Here is a 26,656-nt window from a genome sequence, read left to right as displayed (position 1 = left end):
TCATAAATTACAGTTTGCTTCTTTGTTTTTTTTTCTGTACTCATCTTTTTATGTCCATAGAATCAAATGCGTACAATCCTTGCTACTTGTGATCTGCAATGGCCAGAGCACAGGTGTCTACAAATCAATTATGCGGAATAATTATGCATGAAACGCAGCGAAATAACCATATGCATAATTCACTATGGTCTCTATATGGGTTTTGTACTTGGCTTGGAAGGTAACCTTTAGGCACACAACGGCTGTGCATCAAAAAGTTTGAAAGTAGAAGACAATCCTGTATATTCTATGAACTTCCTTACAGAGTAACAGATACAAGTTCTAGAGAGAGTAGAGATTTGTTTAAATCTTTCAACACACTATTGAACTTGGTGAGTAATTATGCATATCTGAGCTTCCTTGATTATAATATATGAGAACACAGATTCTCCATTTCAGTGGGATTCAAGGAAATGACACAAAAAAAGCTTCCTAACAAGATTTTTCTATGCTTTTAAAGCTCAATTAATCAGTATGCTGAGCCAGGGGCAGGGTTTCTTAGAAGAATTTCTCTTGCTAAAATTCTCCAGTGGGTATGCTGCCTGCAGTAAAAATCACTAAACATGTGTCACATCATTTTTTTATATATGCCACAAGAGTAGTCTAGCTTACCAAGAATGGCAATAACCTCATCATCCTGAATGACCTCAAGCGAGCCGGACACCACGAAGCATAGCGTGTCAACACTCTCTCCAGCGTGGAAGATGAGGTCTCCCGGTGCGCAGTGTGTGGTCTGGAACTCCACAGCTAAAGAGCGCAGACAGCCGTCACTTGCCAGCCGGAAGGCAGGATGCTCATTAAACACCTGCCGGTTAAGGTGTACGCAAATGTCCGCCCGCATGTCTTTGGGGCAGATAGACAGCACCTGGGAGAAAAGAGAGGGTATAAATGTCAAGGCAGTGTAGTGACACATTGCAGTGTCAGTTGAGGCGTGTGAATCAGGATGGACGAGACAGTGAATCAACACTGTGTAATGAGTGGAGAAGTGGGGACCCACACTGACTCAATGCAATTCGATGGCAGCAATAAAATTTAAGAAAGAGACAATTCAGCAAGAGTCACGCCAATAATATACACAAGTCAAAAAAGTGCAGAGTAATACAGCCGTGTATCAGTGTGTACAGAATTTATGTACAGGACAAGCACTGCACTCGTGGTCAGAGATTTAGCTTCTTGTAATGTACTCGTGCCAAAAGACGAAAGAAAATTGCTCAGCTGCTGTCCGTATCTGGAAGTGATTTGGAGTTTCTTAGTAGGCATGAATATTTCATTTTGGTGCAGTGTAGCACAATAATTAAATCAGCCGTCAACTGAACGACTTTCCTCACTTTTTTAACATAGAAAAGTATGAAAACAGCAGAGGAACAAAATTCCAGAAATTCTGCTGAAACATTATTAAGCAACTGAAAAATGCTGACTAAGATAAGATAGGTGCACTTTAATGCTAATAATAGGCATATATTCCTTATCAAGGATCTTGGAGTTAAAGCGCAATTATTATAATTGTTATCATACTAATCTTAAATAAAGCATTATCATGTAGCACTCAGGCCCAAGCAGTACTATGCCAGTTTTAAGGACATCTTAAGTTCTCAGCATGAGTTAATACTAATACGTTAAGCAAATGTATAAGGTTGTATTATGGCATTTTCTGAAGTGACCTACAGTGAATACATGGTGCATACCATTCATAGACCATGAAGGTTTATACTTCACTAAACACTCTTCACTTATTTTGTCATGAATATGGTTAAACTAATTGTCAGTCATAAGATAAACACAGACAGCTGCATATTTACTCATGTGATTTAATCCTAATTAAATACCACATTCATTGCACTCATTCATTCATCACAGCTTTTTGGAAACAACCCCAAAAGTGGGATTATTAAAAACCACATGAGTGTGAGTGTGTGACATTATTGCTATGTTACTATAAGTGGAAAAGAGAAGTGGTTGTATTCAGCAGCTAAAAATCCATCGAGACTGTGTGAAAGCATGGAGGTATCTAAGAGGAAAACAGATTCAATTTCATCCCACCAACCTCATCAGAACATTTTCTTGTTTTTTGCATAAGATCCCCTGGAAATCTTTTTCAATTTCTTGAGAACAATCTAGTTGCAGCCGGAGACATTAAAGAAAAGAGCTTCTTTTCTGATATTAATTGAAACTGGTCACTGTGACCCACTGGACTTGAAAAATGGCTTTTCATTTTACGTTTTATTTAATTAGGCTGAACAGATGCTAAGGTACATATTTTAACAAAAAACGTTTTGCATGATGTGATACAAATGTACCACTCAAAGGGAAAAGGTAGAGGCTTTCTCACCTTCTCTGTGTCGATGCCTTTCGACATGGCCCATGTGGAGACGATGTAGTCCATTACTCTTTCACTCAGACCTTTAGGCACCTGATAGAGCTTCAGAAAATCCCGTACATTGTTTAGCATCTCGTGGTAGCGGTTGGTATTGGTATACATCTGCTGGAAGATGGTGGTCACGTTTCCAAAGATGGTGGCATACAGGAGAGCTGTGAAAGAAAGATGGACAGCAAAGGCATTTAGTTGGGTGAAAAGCCACTCCAAATGCTACTTACTGAAGATTCACTAATGAAGATACGGTATCTAAACCTTTATTTTAAGCTTTAAAAACATAGAGCTTAGTATTAACGTCTTGAGGGAAGATTTCACCAAACAAATGGCAGGGTGTGGATGTGATCATTTTTATATTTTACAGTAAAATTTAAATCCATGAAATAATGTAGTTCATGTTATAATGTATATTATAACTATAAAAAATTGTTCTTTCACAAGCATCTCCTTTTTTTCTTAAGGTTAATGAGATATAAATGTCATTTTACTGACATGATCGTAATCCAAAGCTGTTGCACAGCACCTCTGACTCCTTCCATAAATGTCATATTAAGGTACATAGATGTCTACACATAAACAATGCTATGGATTTTAAGTTTATTTTTAGGCTTAGATTATGTGACACATCCATCAAATACAGTAAGTGCATGTGACTGAGCTGTTACTATAGAAACAAAATTATTATTATAGTTTATGAGTATTAATATACTATTATTCATCCATGCTTTGGTATAATAAAAACTAAGCACCATGTCATCTCACTGGCTCTTTAGTTGTTTTAAGACAGCATAAGCTTTCTCAGTTGCAATATGAGAATTGCCTAGATAGGCATCTCGAATTCAATCAAAAATGAGATCTGTGTTCGAAAAGGTAGGTGGAAATTGATGTAAATGCAGGCAAAGTTTATTCTGACAAGCACAATCAAACAAATCCAAATCATGAGACAAGGTCATTATCAGAAAACAGGCAAAGGTCAGGTGATGTGTGAAAAGACTCAAGTAGAGAGAGTATAATCTAAAAAGCAGAGAAACAATACACAATCAGATGGCTTGGTAAACAATTTACTGAGCATTTACTTCACTTACGTGTGCGTGTCTGAGGAGGGGGTGATATTATAGGATGTGGAGTGTTCTGGGAAACGGACTTCTCTGAGATGTGGGAGTTGACCTGACAATCTTTTCAAACTCTACTTGTTTGTGAATCATGATTTCAAACTGGTAGAGTTATATTTCTGTTATTCAATGAGATGAGTAAAATCGGATGTTACGTTGGGTTTGTTTTCGTCAACAAGATCCACTCCAACTCCAAAAAACTGTGACTGCAATTTTTTTCCACAACTATGTCTTTACTGTGACTAACCAACACAGTGATGCAATCGTACTCTCTAGACAAAGAAATATGATTTTATCATTAATAATGTGGACACTCAGTCAAAGAGTCAGTTTTAATAAATAAATAAGATTTGTACTGCTGTAGGGGGAAAAAAAAATCCATGGTTCCAAAATGAATAGATTTTTGTGTGTAGCACATAGTGATATGAACAAGAAAGCCCAGAAGATTAGATAGGACTTCAGAGAAGCTGAAAAACTGTCACTCAAAACAATGCCACTGGCTTGTCAGAGAAACCATGTTTTTCTTTAAAAAGGAATAATCAATAATCAAGGTTGATTGATTATTAAATACCTTTCAGTTGCAGCGCTGCAATCTAAATCTGGTCTATTGGTGTATCAACACTGACTAAAAGTAAACAAACTATATGTTTAATCCATAGCTATTTTTTATTTATCCGTGTTTCTTCTTCCTTGAATGTATACCTACAGTAATTAATATAAGTATGGTGCAAAACACCAATAAACATGACATATATGAGGCTTGTAAATAACTGAAATCTGCAATTTGCAACTCGTAGTGGTCCTCAAGATGTTACCATGGGAACAAACCCAGACCAAAATAGTTCCTAAGCTCTGTGCTTGTGTTATTTCCAGTATGTTTACTGGTGCAATAGGAAGAGTTTAAACCCAGAGAAGATAAATATAAAAAAGACACAAATGTGTCATACACCAAAAAGGAAAGAAACAAAATTGACAGTACACTGGGTGGTAGATCTGATTACAGTCTCCCTCTGTTATAGACTAGCTTCTATTCAGTTAGTAATAAAAACAGCAGGCTATGCAGGACCAGAATAATATACACATGAACTGCAAGTTGAATCCTCCAGATTCAAAGAAGGAATCCAAACAGAACCATAAATAGAAACAGAACCATATTCAGCGTTCTCAAAGATCACTCACTTTCAGCAACCGCTTTGAATCATGTCAGGCTCCAGTGATTCTGAAGTCTATCTGAAGAACACTGGACACAAGCTGGGAATATGGATGTATGACCAGTCTAACACAGAGCACCACACACATTCATGCAACCATGAATTTATCTTAGCCTAACCTTTGACATGTTTCAGCAGGGTTAAAGAAACCAGAGACCCCAGAAGAAATCCACATGGGTACAAAGAGATCAAACCAGGGATCCTGGAACTGTGCTCCTGGTGGCAACACTGTCTGTTGCGTTCTATGTTAACATTTCATATAGCAAGAGAATTGGGTAGTAGTTTTAAATCTTTAAGGGTAAGTCTGGCTGGTCCATACTTACCCTTGTAACTTGTATTTAGCTTTCCAATTATTTAATAATTATACCACCTTTAAACATTTTTATAGTTGAATTTTTTGCAGATTACAATTCCTGTCATCCTCAGCACACAACCTCATCACATGACCTCCAGTCAAACTTCTATCCCCCCTCACAGTCACCTGATTAATAATATTCCCTATTTTTACATTACTTTCTGTAACTCTTGCTTTAGCATTTAGCCTGTGATGATGGAAAGCATAAGCTATCAACCTTTTACGTTATGGCTGGAGCCTGGTCCATGTTTATTAATAGTCTTGTCTTATTTGCCTGTCTTGGACTGACTGCCTGCATCACATTTCTGGATATTGCCCAGCCCTCTGGTTTATCTTTGAGCTTTGTAGCTCAATCAGCACAATCCTGATAACTGATGTATCCAGAATGGTTCTAAGGCAAGCATTTGTTATGCACATTTGTTTACACTGAGTTATATTAAGAGTTATTGGTGTTTGTTGTATATGGCACTAAACCACTAAGTCGTTACGCATGGTGAAGCAAGCTAAATGAGAGTAATAGCTTTTGTTTTAATGCAGTATGTAATTTAGGTAAGACTTTGCCAATGAACAACGATGCAGATCAACAACGAACTAATAATTCACTTTTTATGGTGAACAAAAGCTATTATTTTCATATTAGTTAAAACAATATGATGCAGGCATTAGCGGACCATCAGCAGAAAAATAAACACAGACACACAATCCCACTAAGCCAAAGTGATTTCCGCACAAAAGCAAGCTACGTCAGAGTCCAGTGCATACACAGGTCTAATAAACTATGTAATTAGCCAGGGATCAACCACAGATTAGTGTTAATTGATACCACTAACATTTCAAAGGTCACAAAAATAGTTAGAAGCCTTTTACCTCAGACTTGGAAAAGGCCACAGAGTAGAAGTGTTGAAAAAGTAGTATGTACTAATAGCACTAGTAGCTCTTTTTCTCTGGACATTGACAGATAACTGAGCTTGGCATCTATTCGGCAGCCTGCAACAAATGATCCTTTTCAGAAAAGGTTAATGGTTCTAAAATAGAAACTGTTTAGAACCATTATCCATCCAAAGAACCTTTGATGAACCCATAGTAAAGGTAAAAGAAAGAATAGCTGATGTCTAGTTTGGCTTTTCTTTGTTCAAATGAAGAGCCTGGAGATAAAATCTTTAGCAATTTAAACAGACTTTCACTCCAACATTTCACTTTCAGCTTGGAACCCATGCTTTATGATAGCCCTAAAGGCACATTTTGGATTTGCTGAAATGGGTGCATAAAAGTTTCATGATTGTCTTGTAACGACAGTATACCCACAAGTGGAGAGCTTGTAATAATTGCCTGATTAATATCCAAGTTCCAATGTAATATTTAGCAGGCTGAGTCACTACTCCAGTACATGTGCTGTAGGCTAGTTCACAGTCCTGAGACAGATACATACAGAAAGCACACACTAGCAGAAGTAGCCATCCAAACTCATCTTTGCTCCTAAACTAAGCTACAGCCACCCCAAAGCATAATAACTAGATTAGGACAAAAGCCAGGCAACACTTAGGCATGGATATTACAAATAAAACAGAGACTAAACGGAACACACAGTTTGTAAGTTGCTCTACGGCCAGCTCGCAGTGTCCTGTCTTAGCAAAATCTCGGACATTAAAATGAGCCCCAGAGGGCATTTTCGAAGTGATACTCTAAAATCCCTCACTGCTGAGAAGCCTGTAGAGGTGCCAGAGGCCGAATACAGAGCAATTTGCTGAGTATGGCTCTAACTGAGCGAGTCTGCTGGGTTGGCACAAATACACGCACTCAGATACATACCAGTGTATAGATAGGAAAATTCTAATCCTGACTGGATCATGGCAATTAAACATTTACTTTTTACGACTGGCTGCGGACTGGTTTATTACGCGTTCTCAACCTATCAGTGGCTTAAGGGATTTAGGAAATGAGTGCCAAATTAAATGGACACTAAGATTTATTCTATATGTTGTTATACAGATTCTCTACACTGATATCTTTTAAATGTCATTACAATACATTTTCTGTCATATATCAACAGAGATACTGATCAAGCTGATCACAAAAATATTCTAAAAGACAATGTTGGGGATCTTCCACTGTAATGTCATAATGTTGCATTTGATAGCAAAGGAAAAAAAAATCTGTTTCTTTATTCCAGGTTTTCTATCCCTCTGATTTTTTTTCTGGATTTAAGTCATATACTTGTGTTGGTTGCTTGGTTTCTGACCCTTTTGAAAAACCTCACCTCAGACACTGAGGACAAAGATACTCAGAAATAATCTGCCAACTTTGCAGTTGATTTAGCTCTAAGAATGAATAAAATGTTTCAGTGTGCTATTTATGTAAAAGATTGCACACCATAAATCTTACAAACATGTTATCTATTTTATGAGCATTGAAAATCTGAGCATACAAGCACAACAATTAATTTACAAGTATAGCTATTGTGTGCTTGCTTAGTAGTTGAGCTAATTTCCATACACAATTTTGAAACTATTTAGTCACCAATCCAGGAACTAAAGTGATTTTTCCTTCACACGTGAACCAGCCACGATATTTTTTTCAAAAACCCAGTCCACTGACCAACTGACCAATACTGTGCAGCTCTGTCAAGAATCGTGCCAATCCATAAGTTATTATAAATTATTTGCATTGTACATGGAGTAATAAAGAAGAGAAGAGAAGAACAGAAGGTCATGAGTTGTGTTACACCTGCTGTGGCAAAATGATGTGGTCAAATGCAGACATATGGTAAAGAACGCATGTTGTGCATTTGCTGATTAATGCTTGAATGATCATGAAGCGCAGCACGATATAACCCCACATAAACACACAAAAAATGTCTTGCTGAGAGTTTTTCCTCTTTACAGCCTCCTAGCTGTGAGACTGACAGCAGTGTGAGCAGTGTTTTAAGCTTACTGGCGCATCCTTGGCCCACCGTCTGGTCTCTCTGTCATGCTGTTTAGTTTACACAGCTATCTTTACATAATGTATAACTCAGTAAAGCCTGGCACACACAAGAGAGTGAAATACTCACTGGGTGTAAGGACTGAAAGCAAAGACTAAATGTTATTACAATATTTTTAGATCATGATGCAAAGAACAAATCACATTTACTCGTAGACGTGCAATAAAGGAATCATGGTTCGTCTAAACAAGACATGAAAGGAGAAATGTGTACGGTGTTTCCTAAATGCTAAAACTGGACAGTTATTTGGGTTTGATTTAATTTCGTTGTCACTGGGCATAAATATAATGAGATGTTATTGCAACACAGCAGTAATAAACGTCACCTATGAAAAAAAAATTCAGCAATGTTTAGCTAAGCGCATTAAAGCATAAATCTGAGAAAAGGGCAAAAGTCCAGAGAAGCAAAAATTAAGATCTCACACTTAATGAAGATGTTCACACATTCTGCTGAAGAAATAACAATCCATGTTGTCATTAAAAGGCACTCTCACATGTGTAAATATGAGCTATATTCTAAATCAGTACTTCAAGTGAAACGAGAAATCTTCTCTGCCCTCAATTAATCATCAGTGAGAGCATTTCATATTGTTAGGCCCCATGGGACTGGAGATACGAAACAGCTCTGGGAAAAAAAGTGCTGATTTTAATACATAAAAATAACAGAGTATGATATGTTATCTGTCACTTCTGAGGAATATTTTAGGGATCTCTAGCATGCAAGATTTGCAGATTTGCAGATGTCAGTCAAACCGTTGTGATTTACCTGGACTGATTCAAAGCTACCATTTTATTTTCCATTCAGGCATAACAGCTATATATAATTCAATTAATATACTTCTGCTATCTTTTCTAACTCTGGCCACAATTTTGATCTTAGTGAGGCTGGAAAATTTACATTAAGCAAAAAAAAAAAATTTTAAGACAAAGCAACATGCAACAAAGTTGTTGTGCAGCCTTTTAATTAACCGATTTCCTCTGGGCGAACTTCCTCGCTCCTTATGCTTTTATCTCACAATAACTCTGTTATTTCACTGTTCATTAACATTATTAAAGAAATTACAGTACCCAACATAAGCATCAGCTCATTTTAAGAATGCCGTGTTAATTCCTATATCATTACAAAAGCTTTAAACGCACCAAGGACAAGTAGATTCCTTCCAAATGACTGAATCTGACGCAAAACCAATGTTGTTCTCTCCCCTAAAACCACACATAAATATAAGCAGAGTGCAGTAGCACTTAAGTTTGCATAATCATTCTAAGGGATTGCCTTCAAGATATTTTTCTACAAAGCCTCTTAAACACAAGCTCATATCACTGCTCACTTGTCTGCCCAAACAATTAGGCACATATGTTGCCTGTCCTGTCAGTCTTAATGTCGGGTTATTTCTCAATGGGCTTTATTTAATGGCCCAAAGATAAACTGACATTGTTTAGCATGAGTACTAAGGATGCCTGCGTCCCGCAAGGAGAATGACTAATTCACCCGGGTGCAGTAATTACAGCACAGCCTGCAGCCAGAGTTCATTTCTGTCCATCATTCTCTTCTCTCTCTACCAACATGAGCTTATTCCCCCCAACAGTACTTCTCTCCTGTCTTCATATCATTGAAGCAGATATTTCCTAAGAACATGACAACCATGTCATCTGGTCATGCAGTCTCATTGTTAATCTCAATCTCAGTGCCAACCAACTCCATGCTTTATTGATATAGAGGAGGCTCTGGTATTTAGAGTTTAATAAAACCTAGGACACAGCTTGTACCAGCAGTTTTGTCTGTGAGCAAGTCAATTCTAAAGTAATATTTATGACAACAACAGAAAAATGAACAATTATACTAAGACTATATGATGCCCACACACATCTTTCATGGTAACAGACAAACCTACATTCCAACAGCCTTTAACCCTCATCTTGCCGTAATATGTGAATTAAATGCCTCTTATTTCACCTTATACGTTTTTATAAATACGTAATTGTTTTTATGACACATCATTGTATAAACATCAATAACCATCTTGACACAACAATAAAACTTTTTCTATTTTTCTGGCCCTGTCATGTTTTTATTGTTTATTGAATACTTATAATAGTATAATAGTATAATAGTAATAGAGTACACAATAATGGATGTTCTTACTTGTTCTTAATTTTTGCATATAGTTTTTATATATTGTGATGAAAATTTTACTGATGAATGCTAATGCTAATGCCATAATAAGATATTTATGAATATTTTATTTTATCTTAAAGGTTTTTGTGCTTCGTCACACATCACCATTACGTTGGAATAACCACCTGTTACAGTAAGCCTTATAATAATAATATTTTTAATTAGGTCTGTTTACCAGTTGTTGAACTTCAGCTGTGTATCAGAAAGTTGAAGCTTTGTGTCTGTTTTCTGTAGCTATATAAACACTGCCCTTAAGAAATGTGTTACCAGTGATGTGATCTTGGTACAGGACAAACTATGGCTCAATGTGCTATTGTGTGTTTGTTTTTGGGATGCTGCTATCAGGCTCAATTTACAGAGTACGTGCTTTACAGGCATTTGGTCAGAGATGGTGTCATGTGTCAGTGGTGTAGGAATCATTGCGATGCACTTAAGCAGAGTACGCAAGGTCATTAGAGGAGAAGCAATCCCTCAGTCCAGTTTGACCTTTGAGAGCAGATTAGGTTCTTGACCACCTGAAACATCCATTACACAAGACTGCACAAGACATTATACAAAATCACTCAACCTAAAAGAAAAGCAGTGGTATGTAGCAGAGCCTCCTCAGACATACTACATAACCTGGGAAGCACTAATCTCACTGGGAAGCTTTGATTATGCTGTTGGGGAGTTTGTGTAGAGGTATTTAATCTATTCTATGCTGTAAAAAATGTATTAAAAAGCTCAGAAAGTTTCTAAGACATCGACTCTTTTTATAGCGTAGTGTCTTGCTGTTTTGTTTATTCACACTAAGATTTTCCCCACAGCGAAGAACTCCCTGTATTGTGTTTTGCTCTGCTTATTAAACCAATAATCTACAGCCTATATCCTACTCTCTGTAATTCCACAAACAATCTCTCTCTCTCTCTCTCTCTCTCTCCTGTAAATGCCTCTCCTCCCAGTAACCACATCATCTCTCTCTGCAACACAATACAGATCGATATGCAGCATCGACACACCACTTAGACCCTGAGGCTAAGAATCACTCGACCCAGCATCTCTAGTGGTCTCTATCCTTCAGTGCACTTCCTTTGGCTTCCTCAGGCTGATTTGACTCATTCTGTCCGATAACCTTAACGTCTCCAGCCACAACTTCCACACCACATAGCGACGAACTCCGTCACACGCACACACCAAAAGGGGAAATTGAAACACAGCGATTTCCTATAACATGAGCAAATGTACAGGGCAGGTTAGAAAACAGACTGCAAGATCTTAAAGGCTCCAGTGTCAAGAGAGTCCAATTGCCTTCCACAAAAAGAGTGGTCCTATTTAATACCGGTAAAAATGGTGGAATCTATATACACAGCACAGGCTGTTTTAACACAGTACAGGGGAAATTCTAGTTTCTAGAAGACTCTGTCAGGTTTGATATGTGCTTACAAGTAATTTCATTTAAAAACAATAGCAACTTTGCCAGTAAAAGTAATGGAAAGGAAGAACCATGTCACATCAGTTATTAATCACAGTGTAGAGCAGATGCAGCGTGTACATAAGTCCAAGTCAGTTCCACTTCCTAAAAAAAATGATTAAAATTAAAATTTCAAAAATGTGTGGGAACTCCGCAAATCTTGTTGTAGGTAATATTTTTTGGCCTAAGGTCAGACGTCGCATTGCTGCACCAGCAGCCTGAGAGTTTCTCTATAAAGCAAGAACTTATGAGTTTGAACAGTGTTGTCTGGTCAGGATATTAGACGAGAGGGATCAAATCTAATATCTATCAATAGCTTGATTAGATTTGAGCATTGAATTATATCACAACAATCTCACAGATGGTGCGATAAGAACGAAACACAGGAAACTATCCCACACACACTTGTGCAGCTGCAACTGTGACTGTTTTTAAGTGTCTGTCTGTAATGACCTGCTGGCTTTATGCCATGCTTCATCTAAATACAAATATGAAGAACAGAAAAGCTGTGACCCATTCAATAAACACTAAACTTAGGCTTCTGCCATCTGTCCTTTTGTCCATTTAGTCCAGTGACTTTTTGTTTCTCCTCCAAAGACATTTTATGAAGAAAAAAAAACAAAAACATGACAGCAAATAATCCACCTTATGTGCTTTCATTACGCTCATCACTGTAAGTTACATGCACCTTTTCACTTTGCTGATGATGTATGAAGCGCTGAAATCTATCAGCCCAAATGAAGATCAAATCTGTTTCATCTGATTCTGTGTAATCATCTGACATGACTCTCTCTGATAGGATGCATGTATCTACAATCTGAACAAGAACAAAATTAGCCCCAGCCTTGCTTTACACTATTAACAATTCCACTTCAGTCCTTACAATAACAAAATAATCCATTTTATAATAAAGCAAAGTATTTGATATGGATTCCAAAAATGAAAGTTTATATTGATGTCTGTTATTTTTGTAAAGACAGGGGAGCTTAGCCTAGCAAACACTTTTATACAAGCCTCCCTGTGTCAAAATAAAGTACAGGTATGAATACTGTATTGTATTTATGTCAGCCTGCTGCACTTCCTGAAAAAACACAAACCACAAACCTGGATGTCAAATAATTAACAATCAGTTATGCCTCTGCCTAACTTTAGAACAAATTTATACTGTACACCTAGACCTGAAGCATCACAAACAACATACACATCTGTGTGTGTTGTCTAGCAAACTTGTACACACTCATAGTGATTTGTTTCAGTTTGAGTTTTTTGAGAAATGGTGACACCTACTTAGCTCCTGGGTGAAAAAGAGCAGGAAGATCACAAGTTCATGTCCTGGCAGTGCCTCAACTGTCCGTGGTCTGGGGCCAAGGAAGCAAAATTGTCTGTGCTTTCTGGGTGGGTAGTGTGATAAACTCTGTCTCCTCTGTCAATCACAGCAGTGCAGGCCAATTGTGGGAATCGGTGAGCTCATGTATGTGTACGATATCTGATAGTGCTTTAGTGGAAAATGTGGTTGTCTGGATTCACATATCTCAGCAGAAGCTTGTGTTAGCTTAGTATCTGTTATATTTACTAGGGCTAGCTAGTGGGTATTAATTAGCAAGTGACTAAAACTGGGAAGAAAAAAGTAATAAAACCTACACCTTATTGTTAAGAAGTGCAGTAAGATGGGGACATGGTTTCTTGTGTTACATCTTGAATTTTGCACATCATCCCTTTTGCAAAGCTTAACATCAGCTATTACACAGCCCTGCATGAAATGAGATTTTAATTTTCTATCCACAAGTAATTTTCAAGTAAAAGCTAAGCAAATATCACAAAACTAATACTTTGCTGACATTAAATTAAGCCCTTTTTGCCAGTTAGGGCAGGCCCTCTATAATTTATCCTGATGGTCTAATTCTGCTTGGTGATTTCTGCACTTGTGACCCACCTTCTGCTGTTGGCCCCACATGGATATCCTGTACTTCTCAAAACACACTCTTGCATTAGTGGATAATCTCTACTGGAAACTGCACATTTCTGCCTTCTAGGTAAGGCAGCCATAATCATGCCTATTTACAATATGCTCAAACTGCACTTTTCTAAAGCTAGATACTGTAATGAGTCATAATCCCATCATGGGATTACTGGTTACTTTTGGAGTCTGGTACCTCTTAAGGTTTCTTCCTATGCCATCTCAGGAAGTGTTTCCTTGCCACTGTATTGCTCATTAGGGATCCAAGTCTACATCCAAGTTTACATCCACAGTGGAGATGTGGGTCAACATCAGAACTTTTTTAACAAATGTTCATGGTTTGCTTCTACTGCAATACAGGTGGGATTAACAGACTCCCTGGTTATTAAATATGTCTATCACTTGAAAGGGAGGAATATAATGATATATTGTGTAATATGTGCCATCCACTCTCTGGGCCTGCCTTGACATAAAATGGGGAAATTTTTTCATCTGCTGTTGACAGCCATACAGTGGGAAGGCTTTTATGTAGGTGCAAACGTGAAATTATTTAATGAGGCAAGACAGATGCTCATCATATATGTGCACAGCAAGGTTCTGTGCAGCATATTGTATGATTATGTTTGTTTTTAATGTTATTCTTTTTCTTTCTATCACCGTTTTGAATTCTTGTTATGCATTTTGATATTTCAAAATTGAACTGAAGTCTATTTTTGCCCTTTACGCTCAATGTACTTATCGGTGATTGTCCTGTTTTAGTTCATCTGACATAAAGGTGAAGCAAAGGTCTTTCTGAGCAGAAGGTGGCTTGGGGCTTCATGACATGGCTTATTGGAAATGTAGTGGGTGATGTTAACAAGTCCATAAGGAGAGGTGGAGCAGGATCTATAATTAGCCAAGCTATGCCCTCATCTTCTGGCCAGATCAATGCTTAGACTAACAGGAAATGCATCGCTGTTGGGCACCAAATTAACAAGCCCATACTGCCTTTGATTTATGAACACAACCAAGTTATTGACTAGAAGGAAAAGCACCGAAAAGACTTCATGTTCTCCTGGGCATTTCTTGGACAATGAAAGTCATGAAACTGTCTCTCCCAATTTGATGTACTAACTAGATAAACGTATCCCACACTGACTCACATATGAAACAAGAAATGGCCTCTGTTACACCTTCCATGTCTTTGACTGTCAGTCACTTCCACAGTACCCAATTATAGTAATCAGGAATAAAACTCAGGGCCAGTCATATCCCACAGTGCTAGTGATTGTTCAGTCAGCAGGGTGTTCCCAAAAGAGCCAGCAGAAACACTGAGACAGTGTGAATGGCCAGATGAGCATTTTAATCACCACAGATAAGGTGCAAACTTGTACAGCCAAGCCCAATCAGTTTAAATACAGCTTAACTTGGTGAGACAGCACAAGCGAGTTCGATTTCGGGACAGAGACAGAAGGAGAAAATTGAAAGTCAGAAGAAGAATAGTGATTAGATGAGTGATGGAAAGAGTCTCAAAAAGGGTCAAATTGGCCAGATAGAGGACTCCTGGAAAGAATTATTTTTTTTAATAAAGGAAACTATGAAAAAGGAAAAGACAGAAACACACATGAAATCTGTGAAAGTAGTTAAACAGTACTTATATACAGTATAAGTACTGAAATGTAATGAAATTGGCAGTGGAAGAAAGTAACAAACACCAGGTAATGATTGCCTTCTCTAGTCTGTGAGAACACAGATAAAGAACTTCCATAAACAAGATGACAATAATATAACTGTAAACAGGTTGAGAAATGATAGCCGTAGACTTGTGGAACATTGTGCTAGAATGGTTTACTGTCAAGCCTCAGAGGATTTTCAGAGGATTTGATTGTTCAATCACTCACCAAAGCCTAAACCAAAGCTAATGAAAATGTAGCAAGCTGGTCTGAAAATGAAGTATGCAAAAAAGGTTCAGATTTTAAAATGAATTTGAATTAAAGTGCTGTTTCCAGGCTATTCCTAACAGTCCATGTAAGGTGCCTGTCTGGGAATTAGAGCAATAGATGTCTGTGTTATGGGTTAATACATGGGTGTGTACATGAAACCAACCGCCTGTAAGCAGCTATGATCTCACTATATTGTCTATACAGTTCTTTTAGGCATAGTACTGTCCATTCTATAAATTACATTTGGTCTAGCCAACTGTATTCTCCTCGGTTTCCAAGGCAGAACTACTTTGGCATTACAGATGCATCCATGGATAGAAGTGCCTATTCTCTAAAGTAACCTCGAGGCTGCCTGAAGCACAGTGCATCACACTCCTTCTTACTCAACACACACACCATCCTCCTTAGCCTTTGCTTGCATTAAAATGAATGCAGCTCCAGTCAACCGAAATATCCAACAGGACTATAATTAAGTACAAATTGATTGCTTCAGTTAGTGGACATGTGGAATTGGTCACTGAGAAAAGCATGTTTTATTAATTACTTAAGATAGGTCTCACAAAGTTCAGTGCTGTTGCTTTTTCAAACAGAACCATACATAACCCCCCCAAAAAAAAATCAAAACCACAGGCTTGATAGAGTCTAATAATCATAATCTCATTTTTTTTGTTATCTATTAAAGCATAATAGTGTGTATAGATCTAGGATTAATGCTAAGAGGTTTATCTTATGGCTCATTGCTGAAAGCTAATTCAACCACCTCATACTACTGCATGGAAATGATCAATAATCATATGATTCTCTTGCAGTATTCAAATCTGTAAAATAAAAATTTGCCTAATAAATTTTTTATTATTTTGACGAGTTTGCATTTGTTATACTTATTTTGATGTTTATGGTTATTTGATAAGGTTATTACAAAATCAAAACCAAGCAATTTTTTTGGTTTAACTATAATATCATGAAATTACTCTCAATAACAAAATAATCTTTCTAATCTCTATGTGTAAGAACTGAGGCAGTAAAAGAAAGTATTGAAGAACACTTACAGCCCACCATCATCATGGCCACAGAGAAGATTTTCTCGCCATCTGTGGTAGGAGCGATGTTACCGAAGCCGATGGTAGTCAGGCTGGTCATTGTGAAATAAAGTGATGATATGTAGAGAGTGTCCTTACTCGGTCCTCCCTCCCACTGGCCTGATCCGCTGGCATTGTACCGATAAGGTGTGCCGATACTGATTGCTAGCTGATAGAGCCAGCTGTCTGTCTTAATGGTGTTGGTGACTTCATCAATGACCTCGTAATCACCGATGCTGTACCAGATACAGGCCAACCAATGAGCCACCAAGCCAAAGACACAGACAAGGAGAACCAGAACAGCAGCTCCGTACTCCAGATAGTGGTCCAGTTTACGAGCCACACGGCCCAGACGCAGCAGACGCACCACTTTGAGCGAGCTGAAAAGGCTGCTGAGTCCCTGAACAGAGAGGGAGAATAAATATAATATTTTAGCTCGACTGTCATCCAAAGAAGGGTATTGGGAAAGATAATTAATATCAACATGAACATTTCACAATGGTTTTCTTTAATATTGTGTAACCAAAAAGTACAAATGGTGCTTTAAGGTACAGCACATTCTCCACAATCACAAGATCCACATAAAATACCCAGAAGACATTTTTAAATTGTGAGAAGCACTGAGTTTCGGGCATTTTAGATCTTTTGCCTATGAATAATTCTAGTGTGAGCAATGATTCAGCCATCTTTTGCCTATAGTTTCTTTGATCTAACAGTTTTCAACCCAGAGAAGGAGGAGAGCAGAGGTTATAATAGACAGCTGCACTTCCTCTTCCCCAGTCACATCAAAGTCTCCCTTTCTCCTTCAAGTAGGAGGAAAAAGTCGATCATCATAAAGTTGACGTGTTAGGAAGTGGCCACCGACCTGTAACGATTCTAAATCTAAATATAACAATGCATCGCATGTAGAACATCATGGTTTCATTCAAATACCAACTTGCTGCTGATACACTCAACTCCTCCTCATAGCTCCATCCTAATTTGTGGTTTATTTATACATTTATGTATTTCATCATTTATTCACTATTATTATGACAGTATTTTTTGTGAATTTTTATGTTATTTTATTTTATTGTGTATTTCCTCCTCTGAATCCTGCATAATGGATTTAGCTTGCTTTTATACATGCTTTAATAATTGTCTTTTTATGTGTGTACTGTTTATTAATTATACGCATAGCGAATTTCAGCAGTGAACATTGTCACAAAGCAGCTTTAAAAGAATCTAAAAATTCAGAATACAAATACTAAAATTTATCATTTAATTTTAGATTTCGCTAGAAGCGATGGCGTGTGATAAAATGAACTGAAATGAATTCCTCACAGTCAACCCTGGACTACTGAAGTATATTCTGTACAATAGAACAATCGGTGCTTTAAAGAAATCAAAATAGTAAACCAGTAACTGGACTTATGTACAGAAAAGCATCATGTTGCGAAAGATAGGTTTCTAGCTTTTTGAGAACGAGAAAAAAAAAATAAAGAGAGTGGGTTCGAGTGCAGGTACACCCACACAGACTAAAACAATAGGATCCTTAGACAAAACAAAAACTAAATATCACTTCCCAGCCTTATCCAAGTGAAAATAAGAGTTTTGAAAGAAGCCAAATTAACATGCAAAACAATGCATTTGTGTTTCTTAACATAGTCTCTATTTAATGACAAATGGTTTGCTTGCCTAGTCTCTTAAAGGACTAAAAGCTGACGAAATAATGCCTTCTAATAAAACATAATCCCTGAATTTCCTTTAATACCGCGTTCCATGTGCATAGCTGACAAGATTTATGGGGATAACAAGGAAAACAACTGAACTAGCAGTGGCTAGCCTAATTGTTTTATCTTCATTAGCATTAGCAAGTGGCAGACTGTCAACCTGGAACCATTTATAAATAGCAGCACCAGCATGCAACTCACATTTTTAATTAGCCTTTCCTTTTCCATAGTCCTATCCTTTTTCTTTTTTTTTTTCAAGCTGTCAGATAATCATGTGAACAAATACTCAAACATGCAAAAGGAGCAATTTTCCCACAACATATTCTGGGGGTTAGGGGTGGAGTGCTCCATGGGTATATTTATACTAGCATATGACAGTCACTGCTTCTGCTAGCCAATCATTGTGTTGTGTATGTGCGCTATGAATCTTTCTTATAATGGAAATCTCTGTCTAGTAATTTATCATTCAGGGATCTAGTTTGCATTTGTGCATACTTAGCATTTAGCAAACTGTTTTCCTTTCCCAGTAAGGATACTATAGATTTGATTTAAGCCTTATTAGAAGAACTGTATGGGGCAATAGCTCAGAACCGGTGAGTATTTACAAGTATTTGTGTTACCATAATGAAGGAAATGGTGATAGTTGTTCATAGTGTTTTGTTTGAAAACAGGAAAACTTAGAGGAAAAAATATATGGGTAAGACCTGTCTAAACCTGTTACAATTAAAGCTGTTAAAATGATTATATTTCCCTTTAAATTAACAACATTTATGTTTGCCATTTTCATGGGTTTGTTCAAATAATTCAACATCACAATAAATACAACATGAAGAAGATAAAAATAAAATAAAAAAAGAATAAAATAGTTTAATAATTTAATTTAATAATTTATTTTTATTTCTAGTTATTTAGTTATTTATTTTTATTTATTATTTTTTCCCCTCTCCTTTCTCTGTTTACCTTATTTTGGAAAGCTGCTTTGAGACAATGTCCATTGTAAAAGGTGCTTTTTTTGTGTGTAAAATAATTATATGTGTCTATAATTCAGAATCCAAATGATATTATTTTTAGGTCTAGTTTTTGATTTATTGAGGTTTGGATTAAATCTACTTGGCACAAGTGAATAATCAAATACCCTAAGAACTATAAGAATTTGTTAATGGTGGATTGGGAGCTTCATCACTGTAATGAAATTAAAAAATACTCCATGGATTCCTGCAGTTTCCTAATTTTACGTAACACTGTTCTATGTAGAAGACACCATGTTTTAACAGTTTAATAATGTTACAACTGAATAAGATTTCAAAAGCAGTTAACATAACCTTCCTATACACATGAACACACACGATTTACTACCTTACTTGATATATAATTACATATAATTACGAGGACATTTGGTTTCAACATAATCTTCTCTCACAAACACACATCATCACTGACATCCAACCCTTGATGTTGCTCCAGGAACCAATCATCACAGCTCTGCGTTCTACAAGAAATGAAACTTGTACCAAAGGAGAGCAGGTCACAATGCTACAATGCTTCAGTAATAGCTCTAGTAAAATCAACCAGTGTGTGTGTGTGTGTGTGTGTGTGTGTGAGTGTGTGTGTGTGTGAGTGTGTGTGAGTGTGTGTGTGAGTGCAGGTGCCTGCAGTGCCTGCTTAGAGAGCACGGTTTTAATGCGGCAGGCTCATTTGGATTGCCTCGCATCTAAAATCACTTTAGACAAACAAACACATGGGTGAATTGTTCAAAACATCATTAGCATAAAATTACAATACCATTAAATGCCTCCATACTCAATAAGCCGAAGCATAGAAGAGTCGCACGCTGCAGGGAGGCGGTGGAAAAAGAATGGTGAGACAACCACGAGGACAACAACAAAAAAGAAAGAAGAGCAAATTACCGGCAATACGGAGTCTTCGGTGCGCGTGACGTTCCGCGCTGCCGGTATGTGGCCCACTGCGGAGGATTCAGAGATGGAGTCCTGAAATAATGGGGGATATTACTGAAGGTCAGAGAAGTCAAACAAGCAGAAGGTGGTTAGTTAGCCTGCGTATATGAGGTCAGATATTTGCATCAAATAAACTTGGTACAATTGGACAGAACATTTTGCTTCAGAAAATGTAAAGGAATGCAGAATGTAAAGGTGAAGGAAAAGTAGTTACTTGTATTTGTCATTAGAAAAGTGACATATATGTAGATATGAGAGGAAAATCCATCCTATAACGTCTCACTAACGTCTTAGTAATTCATCATCTTCTACTATAACAATGTCATTTTATTCTAAGGGGCATGAAAAGCAATAACTTACCACAGATCAAGAAAATTTCATTAGCTGCTCAAATGGAGTCAGCGCATCCTTAATCTATGCAAATTCTCACACAAGTAGCCAATATTCCTAACCTGAAACCCCAAAGCATCTCAAATAAATCCTGCCTGGTCATAGCAGTTGAAAGTAGCTTTGTGTTTGTTGGTGTCTTGTTTTACTAACGGATTTATTTGTTTATGTGATCTGCCCTAGTATATGGAATCTGATTGAGTGACCCTGAAAGGATAAGAGACAGTGTGTGAAAGTATCTGATGCTCCTGATGCAATAAAACAAATCAGTGAATGAAACCTGGTTCAAGTGAGAACATGGAAAACATTTAATAACTCAGTAAAATGATCTCAGTCAGCTTGTAGGAAAAGTTTGAACACTCAGAGCTGTCCTGCATTGGGGAAGGGGATAGAACACAATTGCAGGCGCGCATCTGACAGCTGCATGCCAGGAAGATGACATAAGCTGGGTGTTGTGCAACAGCCTCAGAGCCTGTTTTAGCATGTATATAGTCAATGTTCACATGTGCATGACATGACCTTTCTATATTCATCAGCAACAGAACGGCTAGGCTGTGAGAAAGGGCTGCTGTGGAATGAGCGTAATGTGGGTTTGTCATAGCAACACACGGTGGCTGCACATAGCACCTGTCAACTCAACAAGTGTGTTGATGAAGCTGACAACTCGTTATAAACTGTGGGGAAAACAGAATTCACTGGGGTCACAAGCGGTGAAGCAGGCTGTGACATTTTAATAGCATGTGTTTCAGTCACATCAGGCCCGTGTCATTTGACTCAGGCTTCAATAAACAGGGATCTTCACTGAGACTGCATCTTGTATGTTAAAAAATCTTGACAGAAAAACAGAAGCTGTTTCAAAAGCTGTTTCTTACATTCTCTCTGTCTTGATTTCTATCATGGATTAGAAAAATTCTTCGAATGCATGCTAAGAACTGCATAGATTAGCAGACTATAGTCACCTGATACATGCACTACTTCTTGCTGACTTGTCAGACAGTAAAGAATGCAGTTTAGATGTACTTTCCGCTGTAGTTTGATAATAGACAAAGTCTACTGTGAACAGGACCATGATGGGAAATGTTTTGTGGACCATTAACACTCTGATAACACATTGCATGAAGTGCGTGAGATTTATTTTTTTTTAATCTACTCCTAAAGGAATTCCTCTCACAGTTATTTTTGCTGTCATTTAAAGCTAACTGAAATCCTTGCACCGTGGCATGGTGAATTCCATTGTGACCGGCACTGTTTAAAAATATCGCGTTCAGAGTCACACGTTGCACATCCCTGTTCAATCCCACTCAGCTGCTTAGGACTCGGATCATGCCAGCTTTACGAGACCCATTTTCAGATCTTACAAAGAGAGGTTATAGTTTGGAGGAAACAGCTCCAAATTCTTCTGTTGACATTGCACCTTCTAATATAATGATTAAACGGCATAATAAAGATACGCAGATTTATTATGTCGATCTGAGTTATTTATCTTCTTCATTAAAAGTGTAGCTTAAAAAGCACTGAGGCTGGAAATTTGATTTGTGGCCTGTGATACAAATGCTGTGGCAGTTAATTGCAGAGCAGTCTCAGATCGGGTTCTTTGCCGCACAAATTAAATAACCTAAAAATAGCGACGTCTTGAAAGATGACTAGTTGAATTGCAGGTCGAGTAGTTAAAAAACCCTAATGCATGCAAAACGTAATGGACTGAGATGTATCACATGTAGACTCCCTCCATAAACCTTTAAATAAATTGCCTACTGCAATCTTTAAAATTAAAAGCAAACATAAAACAAATATAAATAAAGCATCATTTAATAACTACATTTCTCAGTGTATTTCACAAAAACATCTGTGTAGAACAATTCAACAAAATCAGTGAGAGCATCGTCTTCTAGCAAACACAAGAGAGTGTGAGCTGAATTATTTCTGCTCATTATTTTTCAGAAACTGCTTTAGCCTGGTCAAAGCCTATCCTCTTACTCTGGGCACAAGCCAGGAGGATTCACCTCAGATGGCAGCAGTCCACCAAAGTTCACCATGCACACACACATTCACAGACTCGTACATACCAAAAGGAAATTTAGCAGAGACCTACACATACACAGGAAAAATGTGAGAAACTCCACACAGTGTTACCATAGCTCAGGATCATACTCTAGACCCTGAAGTTGTTAGGTAGTAGTGCTAGTGAAGGGCAAAGAACAAAAAGTGCTTTGGAAATATACAGGATGTAATTCTGAAGAAATCTTATACAGAACACAATATATTGTGAGTAGGTTCTGAGCAGAAACCTAACAAAAACATCATCATCATCAAAAAAAGAAGAAAAACCCTGAAGGATCTCATATTTCTAATAGTGTGTATTTAAACCTTTCTTATGCTGAAATATATTCCATGGCTGATTACCATTCCCTAATTATAGGAACGTACAAAACAGTGGCATAAAGACATAAGTGAAATAAACTTGTAATCATTTATTTCCTCTCATGTGTTCAAGATAAAAGAGCAAGCCATTTTTTACACTTTGGAGTACAACCTAAATTTCTTTGCTTTGTCTGCAAGCAAAAATGTGTTCAACCCTTTAAAGGAAAATGTGAGAAAATGACTTATTGTCAAACGGATACCGAATGCTAGATCTGTGCCTTGACATATTCTGTTACATTGTCACAATAATAGGATGATAAATTTTTATTATATTTGTCTGGCTTTTCCTGCACCTGTAGCCTACAGCTGAGCGCTACAGAGCTGAAGATAGCTGTGAACAGCCTGCCTCTGTACGCGCTCCTGCATGCCAGTCGCTGTGTCAGAGTCTATTGCGCTTTAAGCACATCAGATTGATTAAGTCATGCAGGCAGAGCCCCAGATGCCACAGCGACGAAGCTCTTTATTGCAAACCAGTGCACTGCAATTTGGTGGCTTTATTGCGTTCATCTTGTTGCTGAGCTGTATGTACACTGATGGCATCAGCATGATGGGAGATGACGCCTGTTGCCAGGGCGACCATGAAACTGATGCAGGCTGGGAAGAAGATGTAAAGTTTGCATTATCTATGTAGAACGTTGTGTGTATTTATAGCTTGGTAAAAATAATAATAATGCAAACTGAGACTTGTGCTGTATTCTGCTTCAGGTTCTCCACGATGGTGCACTGTCGGAGGTGTAGGTAAATGCACTAGGCATGCATAAAGTCAGCATAATGCGCTGGAATTGTGCCTAGTGTGGATTTTTAAAAGAATGCTTTTCCTTACTGATGCCCCACAGTGTCACCTGACCTTTCATTTCAAATGGGTAGCTGGATTCTAAGCTCAGAAAACGGAACTGGTCAGCACAGATTCAGCAATTATAATGCATAGTGGATGATAATCATCAAACTTGTCATTTGCTTTTCCTTGAGTCGTTTAAATTTTGGTGCTCTCTGTCATATACACCTGCCCATGCCTTACATCTCAGCCATGCTGTTTAGAGGATAATGTTGAGTTTATTCACATAATCATTTCAAATCCTATCATTCAAAAACATCTATAAATTATTTAATAACTACTGTGACACTAATAGGAAAATTATTGGTTATAGAGATAATTATAGCAAGTCAGTACCCACAGACAGTCCCTGTGAGTTTTAAAAGGTTAACTCTTCAGCTGGGCCTGTTCGTACTGCTCAGCGCTTAAAACAAAAGATTAGACTAAGAGGCCCTTAAAAGATCATGTGACCAGCCAGCTAACAAATGCCCTTTAGCAACTGTCTGATCTGCTTAGGACCACTCTGCGTAATGTACATTCCTGTGTGCATCAGTAATCACTGTAAGAGAAAATGGAAATAATGGGAGGAAGTGGGCAGTTTTGGCTGTGGATCTCATGTACACATTCCAAGACCTTCTACATCTAGTAGATACAATAGCTGGATATGATATCTATACAAGCACACTATCTCACAGGCGCATATATCCTGCATACATAATCTGTGTCAAGATGGGAAGTTTGGGGAAGATATATACCATGCAGTATGTATCTTGTTTTTAACAGAACATAATATCATCATTACTGAAGCTACTAATTGTATAATTTAAGTTTAAGGGTGTACGTAAGAAAGCAAATAGGTGCTGCTGACAAACATTCAGATTCAAACTTTAAATAAGGGACAATTATTGTTGGGAATGACACTGAATTAAATGAATTAATTAATAATAAGGGCATGGTGGTGCAGTGGGAAGCCTTGCACCACCAGTCCTAGGGACTGCATGCTGAGGTTGGGTTATTGTTGGGATACTGTATGTGGAGTTTCACATGTTCTCTCTGTGACTGTGGGAGCTTCATTGGGACACTCTAGCTTCCTCCCACCTCAAAAAAGTGTGCCAGTAGGTTGAGTTGTCACTTCCAAACCTGACCAGTGTGAAGTGTTCACTTAAGGTGCAGGAACAAATGAATGAATAAATGAATGAATAACCATTTAAGCAGGTCAGTTTACCAATCCAGATATATTGGAAATATACAAATAAGGTAATACTTTTTTTGGTTAGCTTCTTATTCTTTTTTTACTTTCATTTTTCTCAACCGTGACAGGGTTAGTCCAGATCTGGTTGTAAAAATGCTGTGCACTTGTGGTTTCTGTGTAACATTCACCAAAGTCTTCCATGGAGTACCTGATAACTTTTTTACAAACACCTGACACCATACTAAAGCAGACAAAGTTTAAACACCATAAACAATGTGAGATTAATATGTGCATGCAAGAGAAGACTAAAAAAAAATTAACAGATTAACATCATTAACAGTTATTACAGAACTTTGTTTGAATGAGTTAATTGCAAGAAAATCTCACTGGCTATTGCATTGTCAAACAATTGGCTTCTTCTAGCACAGAGGAGCAAAATATACAGCCAGTAGCCTCTAAAAGACCTGTCTGTCGGTTTGGTTTGCCTCTGCTGGATGATGAGTTGAATATGGAGAACAAAAACTCAGTACAGGTCCTGATATATCTAATAGCTGTCATCTTCTGGCTTTATAGAAGCTAATTTATCAGATAAAGAACCTTTCATAGATTTATTTGGTGCCTGCCAGTGTACACCTAACACAATAAAAAATGTTTTGAAAAAAGTGGAGAAAGTGACAATTATATGATTCTTCTGGGAAATAAACTAAAAATAAAATGTTTGTTTACTTTTGCTCCCAGCAGGTGGAAAGAATTTAATAATTGACAGCACTATGAAATTAATCATGGTAAAATGTATGGAAGGTGGACTAAATATGCTGTATTTACTTTTATAAAGCTATAGCACTACAAAGTATTACTGTTATATGAATAGACTGATAAATTTTAACCAATCTGGCCCCTTAATAGTTGGGGACTCTCAAGTGAAAGCCAGATGTCTGGCTTGTGAGACAATTTACACAATGACATACAAGGTGTTATAAGATGCTGCTACATCTTACCTCATCCACATTCTCAAAAGCATTGATGATGTCATATGGCAGGCAGGAGAGCAGGTCAATGACAAACCAGGTTTTCAGGTAGTTCATGCGGATGAGTTTAGGATCTGATATGACCTCTCCACCAGGCCCCACAAATGTAGTGTGAAAATTAAGCACAATATCCACCAGGAAGATGACATCCACCACACTGTCCACCACCAGCCAGGCCAGGTTGTTCTGTTTGGTTTTGAAGGAGACGTTATATGGCACCATGATGGCAGTATAGAAGGTGAGGATGAGGATGACCCAGTCCCAGGTGGTCTTGAAGGTGCAGTAGTGCAGGATGATATGAGGAGGAGTTTTAGGCGCCTCCTGTTTGTATTGCGGGAGGATGTCTGAGCCTAACTGAAGAGCCTGGATGGAAGAGAGAAAAGTATGTATGAGGCAAAGTGTCAGATAATAACTTATGTGTAACAGGGATAGAACTGCTTAGATGTAGAAGTTCTCCTTTGTGGTATCATTCACTATACAACAGCTGTTATCTTTC

At 37.6% G+C, this 26,656-nt stretch overlaps 1 protein-coding gene across 1 annotated transcript in view; it reads right to left on the bottom strand.

The window, feature by feature from the left end:
* Positions 1 to 26,656, bottom strand: part of kcnh5a (potassium voltage-gated channel, subfamily H (eag-related), member 5a) — a 69,810-nt gene that overhangs the window by 21,855 nt on the left and 21,299 nt on the right. The window contains exons 6-10 of the mRNA XM_058379296.1: positions 26,131 to 26,523; positions 20,271 to 20,351; positions 16,622 to 17,051; positions 2,369 to 2,568; positions 652 to 904 (exon numbers count right to left, since the gene is read on the bottom strand). Of these exons, the coding sequence (XP_058235279.1) occupies positions 652 to 904; positions 2,369 to 2,568; positions 16,622 to 17,051; positions 20,271 to 20,351; positions 26,131 to 26,523 (1,357 nt within the window). The remainder of the gene's footprint in view (positions 1 to 651; positions 905 to 2,368; positions 2,569 to 16,621; positions 17,052 to 20,270; positions 20,352 to 26,130; positions 26,524 to 26,656) is intronic.

This window comes from Hemibagrus wyckioides, linkage group LG25 (genome assembly GCF_019097595.1).
Source record: "Hemibagrus wyckioides isolate EC202008001 linkage group LG25, SWU_Hwy_1.0, whole genome shotgun sequence".
Taxonomy (NCBI): Eukaryota; Metazoa; Chordata; class Actinopteri; order Siluriformes; family Bagridae; genus Hemibagrus; species Hemibagrus wyckioides.
The sequence above is the reverse complement of the archived record's forward strand: the minus strand, read 5'-3'. Positions and strand labels throughout refer to the sequence as shown.